Below are 20,066 nucleotides of genomic sequence, written 5' to 3'. Positions count from 1 at the left end.
CTCCGCCGGTACACAGCCTCTCCATTGCCAAGACTTGCACACGCCTCCTTGTGGCCACACACGGTAACTGGCACCTTGCGGTCCCAGGCTAAGTTGTGCAGGATCTCGGAGCAGCAGTGGGCCCCAGAGATGTGGCATGTCGGCCCACCGGTGTGTGGACACGCCCTACTGCCCATCAGCCACTGTCCCTGCTGTGGGTAAACAGCCCCAGCTTTGGGTAAATAGTGAAGACCTCAACGGCGGACCAGGCGGAGGATGATGGCTGACCTAAGGGGAGGCGTCACAACGGCTGGGAAGGCGGATGAAGGCTACAGCAGAAAATGGTCACCAGTCGTCTTGGTCTCCTTGCCACTGGATTCTGACCCCAATCTGTCAAGGACAGTGTGGTGACTGTCTGTGCACCAGTCTCCCCACGTTAAACAAAGTCACGCACAGGCGTCTTTTTCAGGGAATCCATTTTACATCCCAGTTTAAAGTCCTGTGGCGACCAGTAAGTGGCAACGGGGGCAGGATTGTGAAGTCTGGAAGCCCCTAGTCACAAGCTGGCACATCAGGCGGTGGATGTTAGATGATCGTTGGGCTCTTGGACCGAGGCAGAAAGAGCTCTTGGGTAGCTGCATCCACGACTGAGCAGCCCTTTTTAGGATCCACTCTGCTCACCCCTGACGGGGAAGGGGCTAGAAAAGGTGCCCTAAACATAGCCTGCCTCAAACCTCCCGACTGGATTACCGCGTTCAGAGGGATCACCAATATGCGGTCAAAAACACAGAAACATGAATTTTGGAGCATGGAACGTGCGCACACTAATGGACAGTGTAACCAGAGACAGGCCGGAGAGGAGAACTGCCATCATTGCCATGGAACTGAGAAGATGCCGGATTGACATAGCTGCTCTTTCAGAAACCCGATGTGCAGAGGAAGGTCATCTGAAGGAAGAAAAGGGTGGATACACTTTCTTCTGGAAAGGAGAGGCCACAGATGAGCCTAGGATCCATGGGGTTGGCTTTGCCATCAAGAACCAACTGATCAGTCATCTCTCTGAACTCCCGGTGGGAATCAGTGAGCGCCTGATGACCCTCCGTCTGGTGCTGGCTAACAACCAGACGGCAACAGTTCTTAGTGCGTATGCACCTACCCTCGTTTCCGATGAGGAAGAAAAAGAGGCCTTCTATGCCTGTCTGGATGAGGTATTGTCAAAAATCCCCAAGGAGGACAAGATTATTATATTGGGAGATTTCAATGCCAGAGTGGGCCGTGACCACCACCTCTGGAAGGGCACCATTGGAAAGGAAGGCATTGGAAACATCAACTCCAACGGGGTTTTGCTTCTTAGCAAATGTGCTCAATACGACCTTACCATCACCAATACCATCTTTCGCCAGAAGAACAAACTCAAGGGCTCATGGAGACACCCTCGCTCTAAACAATGGCATCTTATTGACTATGTCATTGTCAGAGCCAGGGATCAGCGCGACGTGAGCATCACAAAAGCCATGATCGATTCAGAGGCCTGCTGGACAGATCACCGCCTGATACGATCCACAATGTCCATCAGACTCAAGAGGAAGAGGAGACTGCAAAAGAAGTTGAGCCGGCCGAGACTAAACCTTGAGACCCTGAACAAAACTTCCGCCCTGCAGCTGTTTCAGACCTCTCTTGGAGAAAGCCTCAATCAGGAATACCCTGACGACATTGAAGAACACTGGAGCCTGCTCAAGTCTTCCATCCTTGATACCTGCAGTGCCACTCTCGGGCACAAGTCCAGAAAGCATCAGGACTGGTTTGATGAGAATGACACAGAGATAGAACAGCTCATCTCCAAGAAAAGGGAAACCTTTCGTGTCTGGCAAAATGACATCACCTGCAAAGCAAAGAGACAGGCTCACTCCAGAGCCAAAGCTGACGTCCAGAGCCGGGTGAGACAGATTAAAAACTCTTGGTGGACTGAAAGGGCACTGGAAATCCAGAGTTTGGCAGACTCTGGTGACACCAGAGGCTTTTTCAGCGCTACTAAGGCTGTCTACGGGCCAAGCCATCGCGGCCAAAACCCCCTACGCTCTAAAGACGGGCAGGAGCTGTTGAAGGGCAATGAGTCCATAAACAACCGGTGGAGAGAGCACTTTCAGGAACTCCTCAACCGTGACAGCACAATTCAGTCAGATCTTCTTAGTCATATCCCTCAGAGTCCCATCAGGGAAGACATGGGTGAACCTCCCACATTAGCAGAGGTCCAAGACGCCATCAGGAGCCTGAAGAACAACAAGGCCTCTGGGCCAGATGGGATCCCAGCCGAGGTCCTAAAGGAAGGTGGACCAGAGCTCCAGCGCCACCTCCATTCCCTCTTTTTGAAGGTCTGGGAAAAAGAAGTACTCCCCTCAGAGCACAGGGACGCTCTGATAGTGCCCATTTTCAAGAAAGGGGACAAAGCGGATTGTGGGAACTATAGGGGCATCTCGCTCCTTTCAACAGTTGGCAAAGTACTTGCTCGTGTTCTTGCCAATCGCCTACTGCCATTGTCTGAGGAAGTTCTCCCAGAATCGCAGTGCGGTTTTCGCCCATCTAGAGGCACTGCAGACATGATCTTTACAGCACGCCAACTCCAGGAGAAATGCCGTGAACATAAACAGCCTTTGTTCATGGCTTTTATAGACCTGACAAAGGCCTTTGACACGGTGGATCGCCAGGCCCTCTGGAGCATCCTTCTGAGGTATGGTTGCTCAGATAAATACGTCAGAATACTGCGATTATTACATGACGGAATGACAGCCACAGTGCTCAACAACAGCTCTTTGACTGAGCCTTTCACTGTAGAGACAGGGGTCAAACAGGGATGCATCATTGCGCCCACCCTGTTCTCTATCTTCATTGCCACCATACTCCATCTCATTGACAAAGAACTACCACACGGAATCCCAATTTGGTACAGAACTGATGGCAGGCTCTTCAACCTTAACAGGTTCAAAGCCAAAACCGAGATCAGAACCACCACGGTCATGGAGCTCCAGTATGCAGATGATAATGCCATTGTAGCACACTCTGCAGAAGACCTCCAGGGCATCCTGAACTCCTTTGCTAAGGCACACAGAGCCCTGGGTCTGACCGTGCACACCAAGAACCCAGGTGCTACATCAACCCCCACCCAACCAGCCATCTACTTTGCCCATCATAAATGTGGACAACACTGCACTTGAATATGTCCACCACTTCCCCTACCTCGGCAGCCTTCTCTCCTCCAAGGCGGACATTGACTCTGAGGTCAACCATTGCCTGAGCTATGCCAGTGGAGCGTATGCCAGACTCCGGAAAAGAGTCTTTGAAGACAGAGACCTCCGGGTTGACACCAAGCTCCTGGTTTACAAAGCTGTGGTTCTCCCCACCTAACTTTATGGGGCAGAATCATGGACAACCTACAGCAGGCACCTAAGAGCTCTTGAGCAACACCACCAGAGAACCTTGAGGAAAATACTCAGGATCAAATGGGAGGACAGACGCACAAACATCAGAAATTCTGGAGGAAGCCAGGATACCGAGCATCACCACCTTAATAATGCAGCACCAACTCCGATGGACAGGACATCTCATCCGCATGGCTGACACCCGCCTCCCCAAACAGATGTTCTACTCCCAGCTGGAGAGAGGTCCGCGAGGCCCGGGTGGGCAAAAGAAACGTTTCAAGGACAACCTCAAGACCAATCTCAAGAAATTCCGAATAACATCTCAGGACTGGGAGCGCATCGCCTTGAACAGGAACCTCTGGAGGGCAGCGGTGCAAGAAGGTGCAGCACATCACGAAAAGGAACTCCGCCGTGTCGCAGAAACCAAACGACAACTCCGTAAGGAAAGACAAAAACAGGCTCCAGCACACCCACAACCCATCACCACTTTCTCCTGCCCATACTGCACAAAAATATGTGGATCCCGGATCGGGCACTACGCCCACCTGCGGACCCACAAGTAGACAACCCTGAGAAGAAGACTGTCATACTCGTCTTGAGTGACCGCCGATGGTGTGTGTGTGTGTGTGTGTGTGTGTGTGTGTGTGTGTGTGTGTGTGTGTGTGTGTGTGTGTGTGTGTGTGTGTGTGTGTGTGTGTGTGTGTGAGACGTGCAAATTCAATTGTTTTTATGATAGTCATTTTCTTTTTAATTTCAGTAGTTTTGTATCATTTTTAACCAAAATCATTGAATTTAATTTAAAACCAAAGACGATTCGCTCGGAGGAGCCAACTTCCTGCCTTGCCTCCTCTGAGGATTGAGTAATCACATGGCCGTCTATGCTGAGAGGCTATGGAGTTAAACTGAACAGCTGTCTGTCTCTATGTCGCTGTTTAAGTGTTCAAATACTGTGGCTATATCAACTAATTTACATATTTAAGCTGGTGTATATAATATCTAGTGTTTTTGTCATCTGTCTGTAACGTTATGTTTCTTTAGATGAACAAAACTGCTTTGAAAAGAGTCCTTACGGAGGCAACGAAAAAAAGGTTCTACAGCCTGTATGAGCACCTCATATTATATACACTAAAAGCTACAAACTGACAAATAACTCTTTTTCAAATCAGACGAGTAAAAACCGGTCAAATATTTTAAAATATATATTATTAAAAGTGAAGACAATTTGCAATTCTAGTAATGACAGACGAATTGGATGCACAATTTGTCTTCGCGGGCCACATAAAATGATTACTACTTTACGAATATGTTCCGTCAGGCACGTGGTTACGTGTTCCGAGCTGTACAATGACGCTGCGCTCAAGCCATGCCCATCTGACGCTGTTCTTGATCCCGTTCAGCTTGTCTATTTCCCTGGCACGATCCTCATGCTGGCAAAAACCTTTGCTGGGTTTGCTGATGGCTTTGTAGTCCGGTTGATATGTGGTGAGGTTGAGCTTCATTCGGCTTTCATCAGTCATAATGGCCCAATCCTGAACAGTTTTTGTTGACAAAGGCATGTCTTTTATCCGTTTGAGTATCTTTTCCTTAACCGTGAAGTCGTCAAAAAGTTCATTAGCAACATCAAGCATAAATGTTGAAATACTCGCTATCAGTGAATGGCTTTCCGTTCCTCCCAATTGCTAATGAACCAGTAAAACTAGCTGAATTAAAGTCACCTTGTCTGGTTGCTGTTGACTAGCTTGGACCTTCCTCTGGAGCTCTTCACACGCTCTCTTTCTGCTGTCCCGAGCTGGGTATTTGGTTGCAAATGTAGCATGTCGTATCTCAAAGTGGAGTTCCAATATCAAGCGCCACTATGATGCAATTTTGTCATTGCATATGAGGCACGTAGCAGAGCCTCCTCTCTTTACAAATGCAAATTCTTCGGTCCACTCACTCTGAAATGTTCGGTAATAGTCATCTTTTTTTCTCTTCGCCATCATTCTTGCTTGCCTGGCACACGCCAGCTAGCTAGCTGAAATTTTAAATTAAGCGGATGGAATTTTACCTCTCACGACCCCGTAGGCACCGTATTGTCCAATAAAAATTTCGCTTTTTTTGTCCGACCTGGTGTCACCCTTCTGTACACCGAAGGGCAGCTGGGATTGGCTGATATGATGCAACCGTGGATTTCAGCGGTAGAAAACAGATGGGATGGATTGCAAACGTGATCATATTTTATATTTTGAAAGCTAATTTAACATTTTGATTTCAGTAGGTCTATTTTTTACCTTGATAATATAACAAAATTATTTATAACTTCAATTGTGTAAACAAATGTCAGATTTGACCGCGAGCCAGACGCACTCACCAAAAGAGCCATATCTGCTTCGCGAGCCAGAGGTTCCCGACCCCTGCCCTAGATCTATCTAACTACATAACTCGTCTACAAGTGATGAAAACCCAATCGCAAATTTACATTGTGGCGGTGTAAAAACACTAGTTCTCCGCGTAAGTTAAGTTAACAAGTGGGAATGATGTGACGAAAGTAGAACCAAAATGCTGCCAAATATAAGGCAGATGTCGCATCACTGCTGTCAGTGAGTTAGGTTTACAGAGGCAAGCCGATTTCCGTACTCACAATTTAACAAATTTTGCCTTGAGATGTGCCAAAAGATGCCGTCGCGGCATATATACTCCATACTCGCCCCTATATATAAAGAGAACTTCTCAACAAATTTACATGATTCACGAAAATGATACTTTGGAAGGAAAAAAAAACGGAAATCCGCGAATCCGCAGAAAATTCTCATCCCTGTCATACTCTTTTAAATTGAGTTTTAGATTTGAGCATTTTAATCTCATTCTCATTTTAGTCAAAGTTGTCCGTGACTGTTAGTTAGTCTGATAGTCTAGTTTTAGGTGACAAAAACTGATCAAATTTTTTTCCAGTTTTAGTCAAAGATAACTGATGACCTTTTAGCAGATACAGATGAACATACAGATGGACAACAATTCATGCTAACAATCACAACTACGACAATTAGCCTGCCATGCAAGTTTTTGGAATGTAGGAGGAAACCCACACAGGCACAGCGAGAACATGCAAACTGCAACTCCAATCCTGCACCTCTGAACTGTGAGATCAACATGCTAACCAGCGCGCCACTGTGCCGCCCTTCGTCCATCCATTATTACTAAAATACTACAAAACTTTACGTTAACTGTTACATAAGATGTTTTATGTCTATGATAAAATGATAAACGCAGTCTTGTAGATAAAACAGAAATATGATATCGAAACACAAAATTCTGGTGCAAGCAAGTCCTTACGTTGCAGCTTGTGCTTGCACTACTGCCCCTCCGGCACAGCGACTCAGTCTGCGAGGAGAGTCTGAAGCCATTGTATCCGTCTTCTGGAAGAAAACAAAATGTTAGCTTAACAGTGTTGAAGCCAGCAAGATGCCATTCAAACTGGCTTACGCAACAGTATTTGGGCCATTGCACAAAATGTCAATTGCAATTGCAAGGAAATAAAATAGATATTGAAATATATATGAATTCAATCTGTTTGTTTACCAAACAAAATGGAAATTCCCAATTCCACTATAGAAAAATGTCAGTGAACACAGTTTCACAAATTACATGCCAATTTCTCAGTTGCCTCAGCTCACGATTTAAGAAATTACCTTGAAAAGCACCAAATAATAAATCAAAGTCAATATGGTTCAAGAGTACTTAGTATTGAAGCAACTGAAGAAATCACTAATAGACTGGATCAGAAAAAAGGTATTTCACAAATTATAGGCCACTTTCTCTAATGCCCTGGCTCTTGATCTAAAAAACTACCTTCAAAAACACCTAACAATAAATCAAAGTCAATATAGTTTAAGAGTGTAAACTACTTCAATGGCACTTATTAAACCAACTGAAGAAATAACTGATGCACTAGATCAGAAAAACACAGTGTTGGTATTTTCTTGTTAATACAATTAATCACCCAGTCAAATAAAATGTATTTATACAGCCCTTCGTCACAGAAAGGTCTCAAAGGGCTTCACATGCCTACACTTGACAAATATTAAAGTAGCACCACGAAGGATTCAGTTTTTGTTGATTATGGTGGCGCCTATGGACAAAAAGCAGTAGTGTTTTGCATGAAGTCAACAACCTTTCCCCAGTGCACAGTGTCATGAAAACCTGCGCTTGGGAATTTTCCTAACCCAAGTCTGCACTGTCGGATTTCTTTCTGGTGAAGGTTTCATCCCACGAAGGCTGCCCTTTTTCACAGATTTTGTTCATAACCATTACGGACAGAATTCCTAGAGGCAGCCTCGGCATTGAAGGAGTCAGATTTGATAACCTTAGTATTGCATTCCTGGTTTTTGCTGATGATGTGGTGCTGTTGGCTTCCTAAAGCCGTGATCTCCAACTCTCACTGCCGGTGTGAAGTGGTTGTGACAAAAATTTGAGGTCTCGTTTACGACTGAGGGTAGGATGGAGCATGAGATCGACAGACAGATCAGTGCATCGTCTGCAGTGATATAGAATCTGTATCAGTGTCTGTCGATGTGAAGAATGTGTTTTATTGTAACTTGTGTAACAACGCTTGGCACTTAAAAAAACCATCAGCCGTCAATAATCATTAATGGTAATCACATTTATTAACATAAATGAGAACAAGTTCTCATTTATGAAAAATTAGTACAAGTTCTCATTTATTGATCACATTTATTAACATAAATGAGAACAAGTTCTCATTTATTGATCTATCTAATTGATTGTAAATTATAATGGAAAGCTCATCTCAGACTAGGGCTGGACAATCAAATCAAAGCAAAAACTTGTAATTTTAATTTTGGCTTAAGAAAAACAATTAATTTGCTGAACACTATTCAAGTTTCCAACAATATGAAAGTACCCTAAATTCTGCCATCCCATTCACACCAACAATTGCTCCTCAGGTGACTCTCCTGTGAAGCTCCTGAAGTATGCAGACGACACCACTCTCATCGGACTGATCTGGGACGGTGACGAGACTGTGTACAGACAGGAGGTGGAGCGGCTGGTCCACTGGTGCAGCCAAAACCACCTGGAGGTGAACCCGCTCAAGACCGTGGATATGACAGTGGACTTCAGACGAGACCCTTCACCACTTTCACCCCTCACTATCCGCAGTAATACTATTCTCTCCACAGATATCTTCAAGTTCCTGGGATCCACAATCTCTCGGGACCTGAAATGAACCAGCCACATAGACTCTGTCCAGAAGAAGGCCCAGCAGAGGCTGTACTTTCTGAGACAGCTCAGGAAGTTCAACCTGCCACAGAAGCTGCTGAAGACCTTATACACTGCCATCATCCAGTCAATCCTGTGCACCTCTATCGCTGTCTGGCTTGAATCGGCCACCAAACAAGACAAGCACAGACTGCAACGGACAATCAGGACTGCAGAAAAGATAATTGGAATCAACCTCCCATTAATCCAGGACTTGTACCTTTCCAGGACCAGAAAACACGCAATGAATATCGCTACAGACCCTTCTCACCCAGGTTGCAGTCTGTTCAAACTACTCCCCTCCGGACGGCGTTACAGAGCACTGTACGCCAAAACAAGCAGACACAGAGACAGCTTATACCCCCAGGCTGTTGCTCTGATGAATTCACACCACTCCTAGAGTCTCAGAGACATTGCTGTGCAATAGCATCCTGCTCTCGACGCTTTATTTTGAATTGTCTATATTATGTGTACGATGTGTCCCCTCCGTGAGTCGTCACCTTATCGTGGTGGAGGGGTTTGCGTGCCCCTATGATCCTAGGGCCATGTTGTCTGTGGCTTCATGCCCCTGGTAGGGTCACCCATGGCAAAAAGGTCCTAGGTGAGGGGCCAGACAAAGCACGGCTCAGAAGACCCGTTATGATGAATAAAATACATGGACCCAGTTTCCCCTCGCCCGGATGCCGGTCACCGGGGACCCCCTCTGGAGCCAGGCCTGGAGGTGGGGCTCGAAGGCGAGCGCCTGGTGGCCGGGCCTTCGCCCATGGGGCCCGGCCGGGCATAGCCCAAACAGAAAACGTGGGCCCCCTTTCCATGGGCTTACCACTTGTGGGAGGGGCCAAAGGGGTCGGGTGCAAAGTGAGCTGGGCGGCGGGCAAAGGCGGGGACCTTGGCGGTCCGATCCCTGGCTGTCCCCCGGGAGTCTCTTCCACTGTGGAGTTGCCTACAGTGAGAGGCGTCGAGCAGGTGTGGGCATACTTATTGCCTGCCGGCTGGGCGCCTGCACATTGGGGTTCACCCCTGTGAACGACAGGGTAGCCTCCCTCCGCCTTCGGGTGGGGGTGGGGGGGGTCCTGACTGTTGTTTGTGTCTATGCACCAAACAGCAGCTCAGAGTACCCACCCTTCTTGGAGTCCCTGGAAGAAGTGCTGGAGAGCGCTCCTTCTGGGAACTCCATCGTTCTACTGGGTAACTTCAATGCTCACGTCGGCAATGACAGTGAGACCTGGAAGGGCGTGATTGGGAGGAATGCCCCCCCCTGACCTGAACCCGAGCGGTATTCTATTGTTGGACTTCTGTGCTCGACACGGATTTTCTATAATGAACACCATGTTCAAACATAAGGGTGTCCATGTGTGCACTTGGAACCAGGACACCCTCGGCCGCAGTTTGATGATCGACTTTGTAGTCGTGTCATCGGATTTGCGGCCGCATGTTTTGGACACTCTGGTGAAGAGAGGGGCGGAGCTGTCAATTTACCACCTGGTGGTGGGTTGGCTACGATGGTAGGGGAAGATGCCGGTCCGACCCGGCAGACCCAAATGTACTGTGAGGGTCTGCTAGGAACGTCTGGCAGGGGGAGGCGGGAGACATTGAGTCCGAGTGGACCATGTTCCGCGCCTCCATTGTTGACGCAGCCGACAGGAGCTGTGGCCGTAAGGTCGTTGGTGCCTGTCGTGGCGGCAATCCCCAAACCCGCTGGTGGACACCAGCGGTAAGGGATGCTTTCAAGCTGAAGAAGGAGTCCTATCGGGCCGTTTTAGCCTGGAGGATTCCAGAGGCAGCTGACAGGTACCGGATGGCCAAGCGGAATGCGGCTTCGGCAGTTGCTAAGGCAAAAATCCGGGCGTGGGAGGAGTTTGGTGAGGCCATGGAGAATCAAGTCAAGTCACTTAACTTTACTAGACTTGGCCGTGGAGAATGACCTCCGGACGGCTTCGAGGAAATTCTGGTCCACCATCCGACATCCCAGAAGGGGGAAGCAGTGCACAATTGACACGGTTTACAGTGGAGATGGCATGCTGCTGACCTCGACTCGGGACGTCGTGAGTCAGTGAGGAGAATACTTCGAAGACCTCCTCAATTCCACCGACACGCCTTCCATTGTGGAAGCAGGGCCTGGAGACTCTTGGGCAATGTTCCCTCTAAGCTGCGCGCTTGCGCAATCGCGCACTGCTTGCACATTCTCAGCGCACAAGAAAATCTATGCAGCGCATAAAATAAAATTCAACATAAACGTATTAATTAATATCTAATATTAGACCTAATCTAATCTAATGAATTAGACCAATAATATTGTTTTCTGTACCATTTTGCAACGTAACTCAGTGAGTGACAGGTGTCCAGCCAATGATACGATACAGTTCACTTACGCTACGCAGCCAATCATAGCCTACGCTACGCAGCCAATCATAGCCTTGACAGTGCTTGCCTATGTGCCCTCTGCCCTGCCCATACACGCCGTGCAGGCTAGCTAGCTAACAACAACCCTTACCATGGCGAAACAAACGGGCAGCGACACATCCACTCACCAAGCCAAAGTAAAAAAGAAATGTGGTTCTTTTAAGATGGAATGGCTGTCCAAGTATGTGCAAATAGAAAAACAAGCGGTGAAACTGGGTGAGATTTTTTCTTTTTCGAGTGAGGAAGGTCTACTCTGTAAAACATGCAGCGAAGCCAATGTAGCATGTGAGCTTTCGGAGGGAAAAATGTGGACTGAATGGAAGTTGGACTACCTCAAGCGTCACATTCAGCAGAAAAGTCATTTGAAAACTGTTGGAATTATACGAAGACTCAAGATGGGACATATATACCTTGGTACATTATTGCGGGAGAGCGCAAAAGACAGAGAGAAAAGGAAGGAGCTGTCACACAAAACAAAATCTGACCCCGAGCAAGTTCAAGTTCTCATTGACAATATTTTACTTGCCATCAAAATGAATGCATCAATGCTGTCAGTTCAACAAATGCACGATCACATGGCAAAGTATGTGAGTATACCAGAAAGCTGGCGAAGCAAAAACTATGCCTTTGAATTTGTGAACTCCATCAATGAGATAGTGCAGAATGAGACTATGTGCAGTTTTAAAAATGCACCCCTGGCATACCCTGATAGTAGATGAGAGCACAGACATATCAGTACACAAAATTCTAGTCCTATATATTAAATATAGGGAGGAAAATGATGTTAACTATAAACATATTTGGTGGCATCATCCAGCTGACATCATGCACTGCTCAGGATATTGTGCAGGCAATAACTCAGTTTTACTCCAAACATTGACTGGACATGCAGAGAATGGTGATGCTGACCTCCGATGGTGCCTCAGTAATACTAGGAAAACACAACGGAGTTGCGGCTTTGTTAAAGCGCCAAATACCACACCTAACTGAACAGCATTGTGTGGCCCACAGAGAGGACTTGGGCATTGATGATGCCTGGAAAAATGCACCTTTGATGCGACATGTGGAAACTCTTCTTAGAACTGTGTATTCCACTTTCTCTCGGTCCACTGTGAAGAGGGGCAAAATGGAGGACCTGGCAAAGATTCTTGATGAAGATACACTGTCATTCAGGCCTCTGAATGAAGTGCGATGGCTGTCACGGCACCATGCTGTCAATGCTGTTCTGAGGAACTACACTGTGCTTCAAGAATTCTGCAAAAGAGAATTCACTGATAATAGAGATCCAGTGGCAAAGTACTGCTTCAAAAAGCTGAGTGATTTAAAGTTCAAGGTTACTGTCACTGCTCTGGGAGATGTTTTGGGTGAGCTAGCACAACTCTGCCTCACTTTACAAAGACGCAACCTGACTGTGATGGAAGGACACTGCTTTGCTAGAGCAAAGATTGAGAAGTTGCGTTCCCAATACTTGAAGGAGAAGGATGTACAGTGGAGTGACCGTGTCAAAGAGGCAATGGGGACCTCATCAGCTGATGGCAGAAATACTGGTGAGCTTACTCTTTTCATTAGTAAACTCTGTGATCACATGGATGCTCGTTTTCCAGAGAATGAATTAAATGAGTGGTCTGCATTTGACATTGAAGCATTGAGCTCAGACATCAGTTTTGACTATGGATCAGCAGACATTGCCACACTGGCAAAGAAGTATGAGGCCATTCTCCACCACCCACAGTCTATGGAGGCCATTAATAGCCAATATGCTGAATTCAAGTACATGATGAAGCAAAAACTTAAACAAGGGTCAATCAGCACATTCTCAGATATGGTTGCTGCAGCACTTAGATGTGAGGAGCTAAAGGAAATCTCGCAGCTTGTGGATATTTGTGCTGCATTTCAAGCTTCCAGTGCAGATTGTGAAAGAGGATTTAGTTTAATGAATCATATCAAAACAGCATCCAGAAATCGTCTTGAAGTGGCACATTTGGACCAGCTGATGCGCATAAAGTCAAAGCAAGAAGCAGACGAAGCCATCAACCTGGACAAAGTGTACAACCATTGGAGAAGTGAGAAGGACAGATGTGAAAAACAAGGTAAAATTTAAGTCAGATTTGCATATTCTAGTGACATTTATTAAGATTTTTTATTTATGGATATTAATCATTAAATGCTGTTTACTACTAGATAATTTATGGGTAGTACAAATGCTAATAAAAAACTGAGTAATTAGATATTTTACAGACAAAATGTTACAGGAATTTACACTGTATCACAAGCTACAGCACATGTCATTGTGCAAAATATGAATGTTTTAATGTGAACCAAATGTTATGTCTGAAAGGTGTATATGTATCATTTCTTCCAGAACAGGACCCTCAGCCAGGCCACAACTGGACTTCACCCAGGCCAGAGCAGAACTCTTCCTATGGCCAAAGCAGGACTCTTCCTATGGCCAAAGCAGGACTCTTCCTATGGCCAATGAGACAAGATTTGTGTCTTTTTTTTTCATTTTAAGTGGGAAAAATCACTTATAGTAAAAGTAAACTAATGAAAATTGCTGCTGTAATTTGATTCTTTTAATAAGCCATGTAACTTGCTATGATCCAAGGTTTTGAACAGGTGTGATACTGGTGTGTGGCCACAGCGTGCACATCTGATGTTGCTCACAGTGGTTCTCAGTGTGCTCAGGGATCTTGTGTGTATGCCCAGACACGTGAAAAATTAGAGGGAACATTGCTCTTGGGCGGACTCTCCAATCTCTGGGGTCGAAGTCACTGAGGTAGTTAAAAATCTCCTCGGTGGCAGGGCCCCGGGGGTGGATGAGATCCGCCCGGAGTTCTTAAAGGCTCTGGATGTTGTGGGGCTGTCATGGCTGACACGCCTCTACAGCATTGCATGGACATTGGGGACGGTGCCTCTGGATTAGCAGACTGGGGTGGTGGTTCCCCTGTTTAAGAAGGGGACCGGAGGGTGTGTTCCAATTACAGGGAAAATCACACTCCTCAGCCTCCCTGGTAAGGCCTATTCAGGGGTGCTGGAGAGGAGGGTTAGGGTTAGCAACCTCGGATTCAGGAGGAGCAATGTGGCTTTCATCCTGGCCGTGGAACATGGACCAGCTCTACACCATTGGCAGGATCCTCGAGGGTGCATGGGAGTTCGCCCAACCAGTCCACATGTGTTTTGTGGACTTGGAGAAGGCGTTCGACCATGTCCCTCGGGAGGTTCTGTGGAGGGGGCTTCGGGAATACGGGATGCAGAGCCAACTTATTAGGGCAGTTCGGTCCTTGTATCACCAATGCCAGAGTTTGGTCCACATTTCCGAATCCGAGGCCATGGTCCTTGGTCGGAAAAGGGTGGAATGCCCTCCCCGGATCAGGGATGAGATCCTGCCCGAAGTGGAGGTGTTCAAGTATCTTGGGGTCTTGTTAACGAGTAAGGGCAGGATGGAGCGCGACATCGACAGGCGGATCGGTGCAGCGTCAGCAGTAATGCGGACTCTGTACCGGTCCGTCGTGGTGAAGAGAGATCTGAGCCAAAAGGCAAAGCTCTTAATTTACTGGTCGATCTACGCTCTACCCTCACCTATGGTCACGAGCTATGGATTGTGACCGAAAGAATGAGATCCCGGATACAAGCGGCCGAAATGAGTTTCCTCCGCAGGGTGTCCGGGCTCTCCCTAAGAGATAAGGTGAGAAGCTCGGTCATCCGGGAGGGACTCAGAGTAGAGTAGCTGCTCAAGATGAGGTGGCTCGGGCATCTCATCAGGATGCCTCCTGGACGTCTCCCTGGGGAGGTGTTCCGGGCATGTCCCACCTGTAGGAGACCTCGTGGATGACCCAGGACGCGCTGGAGAGACTATGTCTCTCGGTTGGCTTGGGAACGCCTTGGGATCCCCCGGGATGAGCTGGATGAAGTGGCTGGGGAGAGGGAAGTCTGGGAGTCCCTCCTAAAGCTGCTGCCCCTGAGACCTGACCCCGGATAAGCAGAAGAGGATGGATGGATAGATTATTGCCATCCCTTTGTAATTACATTGATTTCAATCCTACTTAAAAAGGTAGATTAAATGATTGAGTATATATTTTTTATAAAACTTTCTCTAATTTTCACGTGAAATCCGAGGGAGACACCTTATAAGCCCGTCAGGGTTTCTAGTCTTCCTTGCGCATGTCTTTATTTTCTAAGTTTTTATGAAGTTTTTTCTTCATATGACATTTGTGTTATTTTGTGTGTGGTAAACTAATTAAATAAATAAAAAAATGAAAAATAAACAACGCGCCTATAGCCTATATAAGATAAAATATATATAACGCAGCAGTCTCTATGACTTTGTCCTGTCTGCCGCCTGCCCTGACCACTTGCTTGTTTCTGACCACGTCCTGCTCACCGCCAATCACTTGCTTGTCCCCAACCACGACCTGCCCTTACCCTCTGCTGCGCTGTGCGCTTGCTTTGCTATCCTTTTCCCCTAGTGGGTGCCAGCCATCCGCCACCCAATCACCCCGAGGAAAACAAACAGGAGCGACGCTGTCATTTTTGTTCACCGATCCCGCTCTGGCAGCGCCGCCACTCCAGTCAAACCACTGCTCCAGCACTCGTTCCCCCCATCCCTAACAAGAGTCTCTCACGCTGGACTTGGCTGTTCGGTTCTGTACACAACACTTTTCAATTTCTTCATTCAAAATTCAAACAATCATTCCTGTCACAGATACATTCTTAGATAATAACAATATTAAATTAAACATGAAATATTATGTTTCAGACTACAACCACATTAGGGAGATATGTTCAAACTCCAGGTTGTTTTAGTTATCTCTACCTTGCCCTAAGCAAGGTCCTAAAGATCACTCTTGTGTTTTAGTAAAGAATGAGTTATTTCCCATTAGCACAAGCCTTTCAAACTGCTTACCAGACAATATGTTGGTGTGTTCTACTTCAAGTACTGTATTTTGTTGTTGTCGTAAGGTTTTTCTGTTGCCAAAGTTAGTATAAGAAAAGACTGTGAGTGAATGACAAGATGAGCGAGTCAAGAAGTGTTGTGATGATGCAATTTAATTACATTTGTGATAAAGCTGCAGAATACAAAATTTCCAAAGCAAAACTTTCAACAAAAAGTGGATCCACAGCCAATCTTCTTCGCTACTTAAGAAGCAAGCATCCATCTGTTCAGCTGCAAGAGGTGAGAGAAGACCTTAGCCTAGTACAGGGTGCCGAGCCAACTGATAAGGGCGGTTCGGTCCCTGTATCACCGTTGCCAGAGTTTGGTCCGGACTTCCGGCAGTAAGTTGGATGTCCTTTGTCACCGATTCTGTTCATAATTTTTATGGACAGAATTTCTAGGCGCAGCCGAGGAGTTGAGGGGGTCCTGTTTGGGGACCTCAGCATCGCGTCTCTGCTTTTTGCAGATGACGTGGTGCTGTTGTCTTATTCAGGCCGTGATCTCCAGCTGTCACTGGAGCGGTTCGCAGCAGAGTGTGAAGTGGTCGAGATGAGGGTCAGCACCTCCAAATCAGAGTCCATGGTCCTTGGTCGGAAAAGCGTGGAATTCCCTCTCTGGATCGGGGAAGTGGAGGAGTTCAAGTATTTTGGGGTCTTGTTCACGAGTAAGGGCAGGAGGGAGCGCGAGATCGACAGGCGGATCAGTGCAGCGTCAGCAGTAATGCGGACTCTGTACCGGTCCGTCGTGATGAAGAGAGAGCTGAGCCAAAAGGCAAAGCTTTCGGTTTACCGGTCGATCTATGCTCCTACCCTCACCTATGGTCACGAGCTGTGGGTCGTGACCGAAAGAACGAGATCCAGGATACAAGCGGCCAAAATGAGTTTACTCCGCAGGGTGTCCGGGCTCTCCCTTATAGATAGGGTGAGAAGCTCGGTCATCCGGGAGAGACTCGGAGTCGAGCTGCTGCTCCTACACGTTGAGAGGAGCCTGATGAGGTGGCTCGGGCATCTCAGCAGGATCCCTCCTGGACGCCTCCCCTGGGAAGTATTCCGGGCATGTCCCACCGGTAGGAGATCCCGGGGATGACCCAGGACGCGCTGGATAGACTATGTTTCTCAGCTGCCCTAGGAACGCCTTGGGATCCCCCGGGATGAGCTGGATGAAGTGGCTGGGGAGAGGGAAGTCTGGGAGTCCCTCCTAAAGCTGCTGCCCCCGTGACCCCACCCCGGATAAGCGGAAGAAGATTGATGGAAGGATGGATGGATTTGGACCCCAAGATATAAAACATGGTACAACCAAAGAAGCGAAAGTTTGAAAGTGAGAATCACTGCTCTCACTGAGTGCAATGCCGTTCTCAATTCAGGTGAGTAAGATATATTCCACAGTATGCGTGTGTTAATAAGCATTTATGTGCAGGTCACACTTGTGACAAATTTACAAATAACAATAATGTACATCAGTTCTGTCACTAGCTAGTTTTTGTCCAGCACTTGCGTTTTTCTCTGACAGAGTACACACCATTGTGCAGTGCACACACGCAAAGTCATCTGATCTCTTTAATTTCTTTTTCATGCACTATACAGTTGGATATTGTGGCTTAGGAAATCCTTATTTGTATTTTGATTTTGTTTAGGAAGCCACTACTGTTGTTTATCGCTCTATTGATTGATGTACATAAGTACTATACAAATATTTTGTTGTTGGTCATATACATACACATACACACATATATACATATATATTGACATATATATACACATACATATATATTGACATATATATACACATACATATATATTTACATATATATACACACACACACACACACATACATACATACATACATACATACATACATATATATATGTGTGTGTGTGTGTGTGTGTGTGTGTGTGTGTGTGTGTGTGTGTGTGTGTGTGTGTGTGTGTGTGTGTGTGTGTGTGTGTGTGTATATATGTGTGTGTGTATATGTGTGTGTATATATATGTAAAAATATATATGTATGTGTATATATATGTAAAATATATATATATATATATATATATATATATATATATATATATATGTAAAATATATATATATATATATATATATATATATATATATATATATATGTGTGTGTGTATATATATATATATATGTGTGTGTATATATATGTAAATATATATGTACGTGTATATATATGTAAATATATGTATATATATGTAAATGTATATGTATATATGTGTGTATGTGTATGTATATGACCAACAACATATATATGTATATATACATATACATACATACACACACACACACACACACACACACACACACACACACACACACACATAATTGTTCTGATTTAGTTACTGTAGTCGGTGTTTGTTCTTTTGTGTGTGTGTGTGTGTATATATATATATATATATATATATATATATATATATATATATATATATATATATACACACACACACACACACACACACACACACACACATAGATACATAATTGTTCTGATTTAGTTACTGTAGTCGGTGTTTGTTCTTTGTATTCATGTTTCTTAAGCTCGTCAATAATACAGTTCGTAATCATTTAGTTTACTCTGCAATCACACGGACCGACGGCTTGCGCAACGCTGGAATTGGAATTGAAGCTACATATCGCCACGAGCTATCCAGCTATGAGCAAATGAAACGCACCAAGCTTGACATTTGACTGAAATTACAAATAGGATATATGATTAATTAAGAGGACACCTAATTTTCTATGGTACTACAATCATGTTGACAGTAATTATTTTCGAGGAGAAATCACAACTCCTTGTCTGGGGAGACTATTATCAATCTATTTACGAAATAAATCTTGTTAACATGAGAAAATAATGCCTTTGAGAGGACTCCTGGAAAAAGAGCAATAACGATTTATAATGCATTGTATGATATCAACGAGTGGACTACCGTAGTCAGTAGATTGCTGCGACAGTCTCCAAAGATGTGGGTTTTGGCCTGCAGATTCGCTCTCCACCAAAAATAAAAAAATAAAAAATAAATCTAAGAAACTGACTGGAGGTGCGGAAGCGTGATGTCGAATCGGAGGCCAGTCAAATCACCCAATCAATCACCTTCTAACCCAATCGCCTCCCATCCCAGGCGGGCCAAATAAACATTGTTCACCAATTAGAACAAAGATCGCTCCGATGAACACCCGAGCTGTGTCCATATTCGCACGCTGCGTCCTCAGAAGGGTGTTTTTTCGGTCGCTTTTCAGAGTACATTACGTCATTTACGGAGCGACCCGGTGACGTCACGTGACACACGAATGCCGCCTGGAATTAGCCCTCGTTTCCGTGGCGACGGGCTTGTGTCTTGGTATTACCATAATGGCCCTTAAACAAGACGGCCCCAATTATAAGACGATCCCCTCTTTTTCAAGACTCAAGTTTGAAAAAAGATTTTTTGAACACCAATTTTAATTTTTATACAGAAAATGATTACATCTGAAATAAATGATTATAACAATATATTCGAGAGAAAAAGCGTGTTATTTTGCCTGATTCAAATCATGCAAAAAAAGTCCATCACATCTTAATATCTGAACATTTAACTATGTATACTAAAGTGCAATTACATTTGTAAATGAATGGCAATAACTGCATTAACCATCAAAGTGAAGTCTAACTGGAACTGTAGTCTTGAAACAAATCTAAATAATGAAAAACAGTCAGTGTCTGTGTGCTCACCCCTCCCTCCCTGTGTCAACTCCCAATCTATGTACTGTAATTTTCGGACTATAAATCGCACAGCCATAAAATGCACAATAAAGTGAAAAAAAACCCATATATAAGTCGCACCGGAGTATAAGTCGCACTTTTGGGGGAAATTTATTTGTCAAAATCCAACACCAAAAACAGACATGAACCAGCAACAACAGGCTAAACGATACGGAATGCTAACGTGACATATACACAAACGAGGAGCTGAGAACGGGCCTGACTTAACATTCAGAGTTATTCAAGTAAGTATTACATAAATAACACGTTTATCAAACCATCTGTGTCACTCCAATTCATTAAATCCATCGATTGTGCTTTATGTAAA

The 20,066-nt window shown here is 45.4% G+C and overlaps 1 protein-coding gene across 11 annotated transcripts in view; it reads right to left on the bottom strand.

Annotated features, from left to right (window-relative positions):
* Nucleotides 1-19,227, bottom strand: part of bcas3 (BCAS3 microtubule associated cell migration factor) — a 211,359-nt gene extending 192,132 nt beyond the window's left edge. For all 11 annotated transcript variants that reach the window (XR_015066690.1, XR_015066691.1, XR_015066692.1 and 8 more), the window contains exons 1-2: nt 18,927-19,227; nt 6,708-6,790 (exon numbers count right to left, since the gene is read on the bottom strand). Coding sequence is in view for 7 of the 11 variants with exons in the window: in XM_085916434.1 (XP_085772560.1) it covers nt 6,708-6,778 (71 nt within the window). In the remaining 4 variants the exon portion in view is untranslated. The remainder of the gene's footprint in view (nt 1-6,707; nt 6,791-18,926) is intronic.
* Between the last annotated feature and the right edge of the window lie 839 nt (nt 19,228-20,066).

Source organism: Syngnathus leptorhynchus, chromosome 7, assembly GCF_054491065.1.
Source record: "Syngnathus leptorhynchus isolate UIUO chromosome 7, UIUO_Slep, whole genome shotgun sequence".
In the NCBI taxonomy this organism is placed as follows: domain Eukaryota; kingdom Metazoa; phylum Chordata; class Actinopteri; order Syngnathiformes; family Syngnathidae; genus Syngnathus; species Syngnathus leptorhynchus.
Note: the sequence above shows the minus strand (reverse complement) of the source record. Positions and strands in the feature narration are given on the sequence as shown.